This window comes from Manis javanica, chromosome X (genome assembly GCF_040802235.1).
Source record: "Manis javanica isolate MJ-LG chromosome X, MJ_LKY, whole genome shotgun sequence".
In the NCBI taxonomy this organism is placed as follows: Eukaryota; Metazoa; Chordata; class Mammalia; order Pholidota; family Manidae; genus Manis; species Manis javanica.
In genome coordinates, this window is record NC_133174.1 from 33,952,097 (window position 1) to 33,963,437 (window position 11,341).

Genomic DNA, 11,341 nt, shown 5'->3' on the forward strand with positions numbered 1-11,341 from the left:
ATGACAAAGTATAAAACCACTTTTAGGTTTTCACTTGTTTTACCTCATTGACAGGATAGTCATTGTACTGATTTGAACACTTCGTGAAAATTTTATTTACCATTTTCCTTGGTTTCTAGGTAGAGTTGGAGGGCTTGTGTTGATTTTTAGATCACATTTTTACATTTTACTGTTTTCTAAGGACTGATACTTTCTGTTACCTCTTCCCAGTCTCTTACATCCACCACTAGCAGTTTTTAGGAACATTTTCCCCAATAAAAGATTTCTTCTTGAGTGTCATTCACCATTATTAGTCTGTATTAGACTACAAGTGATGGGCCAGACTTTCTCAGTAGCTATGGCTTACTCCTATATGTCAGCCATGAAGTACTGTTAAGTTTGTGTCGTTTTCTTATGATTAAAAAAAATAAGTTGTATCAATTTTATGAACAGTCTCTAGCTCTCTGGAGTAATGGCTATTTCTAGGCCTGGTACAGGGAAAGTATGATTCTTGAACATCTTACTCCAGAAAGTAAGAAAGTGCTTAAAGAATCATGTTGATGTGACAGAAAGACACAGGAGTTGTCTTACTGACCAAAACTGAGTCAAAAAAAGAACATAAAAAAATAACTAAACCCATTAAATAAAATAAAGCTTTCAGCCTATACTGAAAGAAAATACCAACTAATAAATGTAGAACATATGATGATAAAAAAAAATGAAGGGATGAGGGATTAAATTCTAGAACAGTGGGACTAAAATAAAATGCTCCGTGGACCTTCTTAAGTATTTAACTAAAGAAAATTATTTTTTAAATTATTTAAAATACTGAGAGTTGTCCTAAGGGGTTATAGCAAACGGGGAAACATTTACTCAAGAAAATCTAACTCTCAAAAAGTATAGCAATAGTACAGTGTTTGAGATGCAGCTTGATTCCTCCTCCCCACAGCTGCCAGTCTAGGGCTATGGTTCCACCACAGAAAGGGCAAGCTATTGGCATTTGTCATTTTCCCCAATCTTGTGTTGCAGAAAGTCTGTTCTAGGTGATGATGGTGGAGAGGACTAAGGCTTCCTTATTCCACTCAGTGCCTGCTCATAGGGCAGCTTTATTCCAGGCATGGCAGGCCTAGAATACTGGAGCCTTGATTACCTCCATGCCCCTTGGTCATAAGGTGAAAGTTCCATGTCAAGGAGGGGCAATCTGAGGAGATTGGGCTGCCACTCCATGACACTAGCATTGCTCATAGAGCAGGGGTGTCACTCTGGGAAAAGCTGCCTACTCTTGCCACCAGCTCCTGTGCAGTAGCACAAATTATGCACAGAGAGAGAGACAAGGTGTGAGGACTAAGAACTCAACTGTTAAAACATGAAGGGGAGTGACCTTATTTGGACCAGAGCATGCCATTCTTGAGTATTATCAGAACCAATGGAATTTTTGGTTTGCAATTAAGTGGGTGCTTGTAGCTCCCCATGTTCTCATAACAAGCGAAACAGCAGAGCAACCAGAATTTTAACAGATCTAGATAAAGAAATAGCCAGGCTGAAACCTCCTGGGCTCACAGTCAACTTTGGGATCAGGAATGCTGTGCACTTGCATTAGGCTTTACCCACTCAGAAGCAGTTAGAGCAGTATGTGAGACAAGTTGAAAATACTCCCCAGTTCACACACAGATCCACCAGCAAAGGCTGGAAACCTCACTGGCACAGTGACTTAAATTCATCTTGTGACCAGACATTGGATGAACAATAAGCTACCCTGACCCAGATGGAACTCTCTTGCAGCTTGTAAGACAGTGTACCATACCCAAGAATACCTACCCTCTCAGGAGTGATTGGAAAGAGAATATCCAAGCTACTAGTCCCTGGCTCAATGCGGGATAAAAACATGAGTTCACTGAACTGTAGTGGTAGACACTAAGCCATACACACACCCAGTGGTAAAGGGTACAAATGTAATTCTTAAGCCAAGGGGATTCAAGCACAGTCTTTTACTGTTAAAGGGCTTATGCTTATCCAGGAACAAACTGTAGATAGCCAGGCTAAAAGAGACAAGGGGGAAAAACTCCCAGAGATAGACTTCAAAGTTGGTTCATCCCAGTCACTAAACAAATAAGCTACAACCACCACCTGGTAAGGGGTGGTGTCAATACCCAGTTTGCTACAGTGTATCTAAAATATCCAGATTTCAACAAAAATTAAAAGTATGACATATGTATGCAGACAACAGAAACTGCCTTTGAACGGACCCATATGGTGGACTTCACAGACAAGGACTTGAAAGCAGCTATTACAAATAAGCTCAGTTCACAAATGTGAACTCATGTCTAAAGTATTATCACTATGTCTTTTAATTGAGAATAGCAGTAAGGAGAAACCTTTTTTTTAAAGAACCAAATTGAAATTCAGGAGTTAAAAAGTACAGTAACCAGAATGAAATTCACTAGCAGCTGAAAAGTATATTGGACAAAGAAAAATCATTCAGTAAACTTGTGAGTCTTAGGGAAAATATGGGGTACCATTAAAGTACTAATGTGATGGGAGTATCACAAGAATATGGGGGAGAGAAGAGGAGTTAGAAAAAGAGTAATCACTGAAGGCTTACACATTTGATGAAAGATGGTAACCTATGCATCCAAGAAGCTCAGAGATGTCCAGTTAGGCTAAATTTAGAGAGATCCAGATGCAGAAACATCATAGAAAATATTGAAGATATTAGGAGAAAAATAATTCCTCATGTGCAAGCAAACCCAAATTGAGTTCTTATCAGAACATTGGAGGCCAGAAGGCAGAAGAACAACGTGTTTGAAGTGCTGGAGGCAGGGGAAGGGACCCAGTGACTAAGAATTTTACATTCTGCAAAACTGCTTCAAAAATGAAGGCAAAATGAAGACATTCCCAAATAAATACTCAATTTGTTGCTAGCAGACTTGTCTTACAAGAAGTGCTAAAGGAAGTAATTAGGTTGGCAGCAAGGGTCACCAGACGGTACAGTATTACAGAAATAAAGGAAATAGAAGACTCAAACCCTGTAAACCCATAAGCCATACCAATAGCATCCATAGAATTCTCCACACCGTAACAGCAGAAAGTGCATTCTTCTCAAGTATACACATAATATTCTTCATGACACCATATTGTAGGCCATAAGCAAGCCTCATTTTTCTTGAAGAGTTTTGAAAAAATACAAAGTAGGATTTTTTTATCCACAGTGGAATAAAATTATAATGAAATTTGGAGAATTCACAAGTTCAGTGGAAAGTATACTCTTCTAACAGCCAGTGGTCAAAGAAGGAATGATATGTGAAATGAGAGTGTACTGAGATGAATGAAAAAGAACACAAAATGACAAAACTTAGGAAGTGTTGCTAAATCACTGTTTAGAGGGAAATTTATACCTCTAGAATGCCTATATTAAGGAAGGAAAGCAAGTCAGTAACTAATTTTTCATCTTCAGAAACTAGAACAACCCAAAGCAAGAAGAAGGCAGGAAATAATAAAGACTAGATTAGAAATAAGTGAAATAGAGGACAGAAAAATAGAGAAAACGAAAGAAGCTTAAAGTTCTATGAAAAGATGGACAAAATTGGCAAAAAATTAGCTGGTCTAAGAAATTAAGACCAGTTTCAAAAATAATGAGGGCATCACTACCCACCTTACAAAAATAAATATTATGAAAATACAAAATTACTGAAATCAACTCTAGAAGCAATTGAAATCTGAACACACCTATTAGAAGTAAAAGGAGTGAATTAGTATTGAAAAAACTTGCCACAAAGAAAAGTCCAGAACCAGATAGCTTCATTGGCTTTCACTGAACCTTAAAGAGTAATGAACACCAGTCTGACTAGCTGTGTTTTTTTTTTTTTTCAAAATAAAGGACACCTCCTGATTTATTCTATGAAGCTCTTATTACTCTGATAACAAAATAATACAAAGACATCAGAAGAAAACTACAGACTGATATTTCATGTTAATATAGACTCAAAAGTCCTCAGAAACAAAATATAGTACCATAAAAAGGAATTATTATGCACCATGACTAGATGGAATGTATTCTTGTTATACAATGTTAATTTAACACCCAGAAGTCAATTGTACTATGACATATTAATAGAATACAGATTCAAGACTGATTTCTTCAGTAGATGCAGAAAACCATTTGACAGAATTCAACACCTTTCATTATAAAAATATTTAACAAAGTAGAAATAGAAGGGAGTTTCCTCAGCCTAATAAAGGGCATCTTGAAAAACCCATAACTAACATACTTGTGAAAGACTGGATACTTTCCCCTTAGGATCAGGAATGTATCCTTAGGTCCACTCTAATAACTATTTCACATTCTGCTGTAGATGCTAGCAAGTGCAAGTAGGTAAGAAAAAACTAAAAGTCATCCAGATTGGAAAAGAAGTAAAGCTATCACAGGAAACACCATCTTGTATAAAGAAAGAAAATTATAAAAACATCCCCTGAGATCTAAACTAGTAAGTGAATTCAGCTTGACTGCAGGAATATAAATTAATATACAAAAGTCCACTGCGTTTCTGTACAGTGAACAACCTGAAAAATGAAACTCAAGAAAATCCATTTACGATAGTTTTTAAAAGATAGTTTTTAAAAGTTTTAAATACTTAGAAAAATTGCATACTGAAAACAACATCATTGAAAAAAGCTCTAAAGATGAAAGACATCTGATGTTCATGGAATGGAAGACAATTGTTAAAATAGCAACACTCGGCAAATTGATCTATAGACTCAACATAATTCCTATAAAAATCCCAGCTTTTCTTAGAGTTGATCCTACAAATCATGAAATGGAAAGGACCATAATAGCCAAAACAGTCTTAACAATATACTTCCCTGATCTCAAAACTTACTACAAAATAACAGTAATCAAGACAATGTGGTACTGACAGAATAAATGTATGCATCAGTGTAATATAATTGACAGCCAAGAAATAAACCATTACACTTATGTTCAGTTTTCCAAGGGGGCCACAAATACTTTCTTTTTCAGTCCAAAAAAAATCACTTTCATAATTGTTTCTACCTCTATCCACATCTAAGAATGAAGTATCCCCTACCTCAGACCATGCACAAAAGTCAACTGAAAATGGATCATGGACCTGGAAGTATAAAATTTTATTAAAAAACAAAAAGACTGTATCTTTATGTCTTTGGGTTAGGCAAAGCAAAATTGTAAGGAGGGAAAAAGTGGTAAGTTGGACTATATCAAAATTTAAAACTTAACCACTGCAAACAGTTACATCAAGAAATGAAATGATAATCCAAGAATACCTGTAAATCATGTCTGCTTAAAAAGTAATATAAGAACTCTCAAAAGACATCCCTATTAAGAGATGGGCAGAGGATTTTTGTAGACATTTCTCCAAAGATATAAAAATAGCCAATAGGTGCATGAAAAGGTGCTTAGTATCATTAGTTACTAGGGAAAAATGCAAATCAAAACCACAGTGAGCTATACATCACATCAACTAGAATAACGAAAATGAAAACATACAGGTGTTGGCGAAGATATGGAGAAATTGAAGTCTTCATATGTTGCTTGTGGAATTGTGAAGTGGCGCAGCCACCTTACTAAAGTTTGTAGTTTCTCAAAATGGTAAACAGACTTAACCACATGACCCACTCCCAGTTATATACCTAAGTGAAATGAAAACAGATCGGTGCAGAAACTTGAACATAATGTCTATTTCACAATTGTTTATAATAACCAAAACATGGAAACACAAATGGATAAACATGCTGTATATCCATACAATGGAATATTGTTCAGCAATAGAATGTCACAGCATGGATGAGCCCTGAAGACCATGCTAAGTGGAAAAAAGCTAGAGAAGACCAAATACTATGATTACATTTATATGAAAAGGACTTGGGATGGGGGGAAGTGAGGTATGACTATATACAGAGTTTCATTTTGAGGTGATGAAAAATCTTGTAAACATAGACCTGTAATGGTGGTTACTCAGCACTGACTACAAAAAGCCATTGAATTAAACATTTTAAATGGGTGGATTTTATGGTATCTTGAGTTAGGTCTCAATAAAGATGCTTTTTAAAAAGTCAGTTTCCTCTTTTTTTTTCCTTCCTGTGTGGGTACCTGTTGTATATGTGAATTGAATACTTATTTTTCTAACTTTAAAATTATAGTCAATACACAATATTATACTGGTTTCAGGTATACAACATAGTGATTCAACAGTTAAGTATGTTATTAAACTCTCACCCCCCCAACTATGTTCACTGTCTCTCAGTATAGAAAGATGTTGTAGAACTAGTGACTATATTTTCCACTCTGTGCTTTCATTCCCTTGACTAATTTATATTATGATTGAGATTTTGTGTCTATCCCCTTCACCTATTTCACTTATCTACCCCAACCCCTCCCCCATGATTACTATCAGTCACTTCTCAATATCTATGAGCCCACTGCTCTTTTGTTCATTTTGTTTTGTTTTTAGATTCTATGTATAAGTGAAATACGGTATTTGTCTTTCTCCACCTGACCTATTTCACTTAGCATAGTACCCTCTAGGTCTGTCCTTGTTGCAAATGGCAGGATTTCTTTCTTTTTTATGGCTGAATAATGTTCTCTTGTATATATGTATCTCATCTTTGTCCATTCATCTGTCAGTGAACACTTCTGTTGCTTCCATATCTTGGCTATTGTAAATAATATGGCAGTAAACATGGTGCATTCATCTTTTCAATCATAGATTTTCTTTTCTTCAGGTAATTTCCTTGAGTGCAGTTACTGGGCCATATGGTAATTCTATTTTTAGTTGTTTGAGGAACCTCCACACTGCCCTCCAGACTGGCTGTACCAGTTAACATACCCACCAACAGTGTAAGATGGTTCTCTTCTCTCCACATCCTTGCCAATACTTGTTTTGTCTTTTGGATAGTGGCCATTCTGACTGGTGTGAGGTGATGGCTCATTGTGGTTTTAATTTTCATCTCCCTAATTAACAGTCTGGAGCATCTTTTCATGTGTCTGTTGGCTATCTATATTTCTTTGGGAAAATGTCTGTTCAGGTTGTCTACCCTTTTTTTGATTGGGTTATTTGCTTTTTTGGTGTTGAGGCATATGAGTTATTTACATATATTGGATGTTAACCCCTTATTGGATATACTTATGAATATATTCTCCCAAACTGTAGGTTGCCTTTTTGTTCTTGGTTTCCTTTGATGTACAGAAGCTCTTCCGTTTGATGTGGTTCACTTGTTCATTTTTGCTTTTATTTCCCTTTCACAGAGTGACATATCTAGAAAAAAGTTAACTCATGCTGATGTTCAAGGTTTTGCCAATGTTTTCTTCTAAGAGTTTTGTGGTTTCATGTCTTAAATTTAGGCCTTTAATCCATTTCAAGTTTACTTTTGTGTATGGAGTTAGACAGTAATCCAGATTCATTCTCTTAAATGTAGTGGTCTAGTTTTCCCAGCACCATTTTTTGAAGACTGTTTTGTCCCCACTGTATGTTCTTGCTGCCTCTGTCATATATTGACCATGTATGTGGGGGTTTATATCTGGGCTCTCTATTCTGTTCCACTGATCCATGGGTCTATTCTTGTGCCAGTACCACACTGTTTTAATTACTGTAGCTTTGTAATAGACCTTTATCTTTTATAATGAATTCTGAAATGGACTCCAAACAACTTGTACTTTATAACCAAAAAAGGATTGTGTTAGCCTTAGCCATAGACAGTTGGATTAATTTAGTATAATTTCTCCTGTTTTCAGTGAGATATCTACTAGCTAGGCAGCATCATTTTCTTTGACTCCTAACTACTCATGGTATTTGTGTGGGGCTGAATATTGACAAAGAAAACCACCAACCATCTTGTTTATGCTTGGACAACCCAGAAACTTCTTTGTAGTGAAGTGAGGGATCTCTACATTTCCATTAAGCATAGACAGATCTTCTCATTTATTGACTTTTCTAGATTTACTGTTTGGCTTTCATTGAATGTTTTCAAAGTTCTTAACCTGTGTTCAGGGTCTCAGTTCTTGATAATGTGCAGGGACCTATTAAATAAAAAAGGGGAGGATCCTAAAACCAATGAGTGAAAGTTTGAGAAGAAACAAGATATTTACATAGTCAAAGTATCTCTCCAGGAATTACTTAATAATTATGAAGAGAAGAATAGTAACTTTATATGGAGTAACCTGGTGGAAATCACCTTGACCAAGTGAGCAAAGTTAGCATTACAACTACTGCCACAAAGTGGCATGATGTTCCTCCTGATAATGATTCACTGAGGAGGACATAGGGTCATTTCTGGGTTTTTCTCAAAATGCCTAGCCTGAATCTAATTACAAGAAAGCATCAGAAAACCAAATTTAGCTTCATGCAACAAAATTGTCTCATGGCTTTCTAAAAGATCAAGAAACAGAAAGGATGGTGAATTCTCCAAACTAAAAAATAAAATGGCATGACAACTAAATGCTGTGTGTATTTAATCTTGCATTTGGAGCAAAAAAGAGCATAAGTGGACATTATTGAGGAATTTTAAATTGCCTAGGGATATTTTTAACTTAGGGAGTGTACTTGGGCAAGAATGCTACTAGAGTCTAGTTGGTAGATGCCTGGGATATTGCTGGTATTTTAACAATGCAGGGGGCAGCTCTGAGCAACAAAGAATTATCAACCCAAATGTCAATAGTGATCTGTGGAGAAATCTTGGGTTAGATAATAGCATTATTATCTAATATGTATAATAGTACTGTTAATTTGATAACAACTGGTTATGTTAAGAGAACATCCTCATTACTCAGAAGTATTTACTGAAGTATTTAGGGTTAAAAGGGACATGTCTCCAACTCACTCTGAGATTGTTTAGAAAAATTAAGCATATACACATATGTATGTATGTGTATATATGTGTGTGTGTGTGTGTATATATATATATATGGCAACTAATGAAGCAAATGAGGCAAAATATAAACAGTGGTGAATGGTGAATATGGATAAAGGTGATGGGAATTCTTATATTATTTCTGAAACTTCTTTAGTTTTAAATTTTAAAAGCTAAAAATTTCCCTGAACAAAACCTTCCAAATAAAGCTGTGCATAAACTCATTTAAAAAAAAACTGAAATCCAATGTTTATTCAGATACTTGAAGACTAGTACTCTGAAAAAGAAAATTTTTACATAAAATAGAAACTAATATTCTATCCTGTTGCGGCAAACCTCGTGAGTAGTGCTTTGAGTATTGACAAAATTGACTTTCATGGAACTAGGTATGTGTTTTGGACTCTTCGTAGATGGCAATATATGTGGAAATAGAAAGCAGTTATTCATAATACTTGACTCCTTTTCTTTACCAAAGCATCGAAAGCAGATAGTTCTAAACATTTTGAATGTTCAATCTTTATATGTCAAGACTGTTAAAAGAAACTGTTTTTTGATGACTGTGATTATCTTTATTTCCAAAGGGTCTCATGTGATTAGAATTCTTTCTCACTCACATACACATACCATAAGGTCCACGGTGTGATATGGAAATACCAGTGATTAAAAACAACACTGTCAACTGCCATTTTGAGGACAGGAGGTGCTTTTCAAGATGTTTTGCTGTGGTATTTTCATTGCAAACAGCAAGATTTTCTCACCCATCTAATGCTGTAATGAAAAAAAAGGATTTGTAGCTTTATTTTCAATTTTTTTAAAGGAATTTCCAAATTAGGCTAAGCCTAGTGACTAATAACAACAAATAGTCATCATAGAAGAGCAGGTTTTCTTAAGTTTCTGAGACTCTTCTGGACTTTAATAATATGCTAATGGTTATAAATGTTTGATAACTTCATTATATAGAGCAGTATCTTGTGTTACTTTTAACTTCCTGGGTAGAAATTAGTAATACATTTCTTACAACAATATTTTTTTCTTCCATGAAGATGTTTTTCAGTATAACAGGAAATTGAAGAAAAATTTTTCTCTTAGTGATTAGTTTATATTCACAGACCACTGAGGTCTGTCTGAGGCTGTAATCAGAAATAACCTCATTGTGTGTGAAGATGTGGCAAAGGGTTTCTGATTAATATTTTTGACAGCACATCTAACACATTTCCTTTTGGTTATTTAAAAAGGAAGTTTATTTTTGTGAGGAAGATAGGAGATAGGTAGGAACCACCAAAAATTAGTAGACTTTGGCATGCCTTTTAATGACAAAGTATTAATGACTTTTTAACCAACTTAATTTCTTTTGGTTAAAGTCAGCAGTGATGTGGGTATCCATGTGTATAATGCATGATTTTTCTTAATTTGCAGACCAGGAAGACTATGACCCACAAACCGTGAGGCTGGGAAGTAGATACAGTCATGTTCAAGAAGTCCAAGAACGGCTTAACTTCCTTAGGTTTGTTTTAGAAAACCATTGCTCTCTTTAAGATAAAGTATTGCTGTTAGAGATAAAGAATGCCAAGTTAATATTTTGTATAGCTAAGTCTTGGTTAGGTGACCTTTTCCCCTTGCCATCTTTTATTTTCCCAGTGGAAATCATGACCTAAAAGTCATAGGATATTTCCCTGTGTGTTCATTATTAAATATTTTTAAAGTTACTAGCAGAGTTTTAACCTTGAAATGTTTGAAAACACATTTTAAGTTTTTGTGTAGACTTCTATTCTTTGTATTTGTTTATGCTAGAAATAGGTTTATTTTTTTAAAAGTTTTCCGTATTTTGACATGACCAGCTGGAGAAACCATCCCAACCTTAATGATCATGGACACTACAGAAATGAGAACAAAAGGCTACTGGACCAGCACCCTAAAAGAGTGGTTTGAGTCCTAGGGCCTTGCTTATCCCTAGCAGTGGCTGACAAAGGCAGTCTGAAGTCATGTGTTAATACTATTTTGATGAGGGTGAAGGAAAGGTTTATTCCCTTGAGCCAAAGCTAAGTGTAGTCCAAGGCTGTATTTGCTTAGTGATACTTAGCATTACAATTACAGATTTGAAATGGTTAGAATTTTTGGTAATAGGTTTCTCGTGAAATAAGAGTTTATTCACACTGTAAGTATGCTAAGGGAAATGCCCAGGTCATCAGTGCTTCAGAAAATCTATTGCATTTATTATTTTGATGTACTGGGAATTTTCTCTTCAGCAAGAATGTGTAATTATCAACTTGTTTGTTGAACTGTGCTTATTTACTGAGAAATATTTACATAATTAGTTACATAATGATTTTAACTTGAGGAAAATTTCCAGCCACCAAATTTTAAGAAGTTTGGGTTTTGTTTAAAATGAAGTGTGTGTGTGTGTGTGTGTGTGTGTGTGTGTGTGTGTGTGTGTGTGTGTGTGTCACCCTCTTAGATGGAAGGACTTGTCTCCCCAGATTGA

General features: G+C 35.4%; 1 protein-coding gene across 4 annotated transcripts in view; it reads left to right on the forward strand.

Moving 5' to 3' along the window:
- USP9X (ubiquitin specific peptidase 9 X-linked) overlaps window positions 1-11,341 on the forward strand; it is a 139,025-nt gene that overhangs the window by 73,835 nt on the left and 53,849 nt on the right. For all 4 annotated transcript variants that reach the window (XM_037001482.2, XM_037001484.2, XM_017652508.3 and 1 more), the window contains exon 15: window positions 10,276-10,363. In XM_037001482.2, coding sequence (XP_036857377.1) covers window positions 10,276-10,363 — 88 coding nt within the window. The remainder of the gene's footprint in view (window positions 1-10,275; window positions 10,364-11,341) is intronic.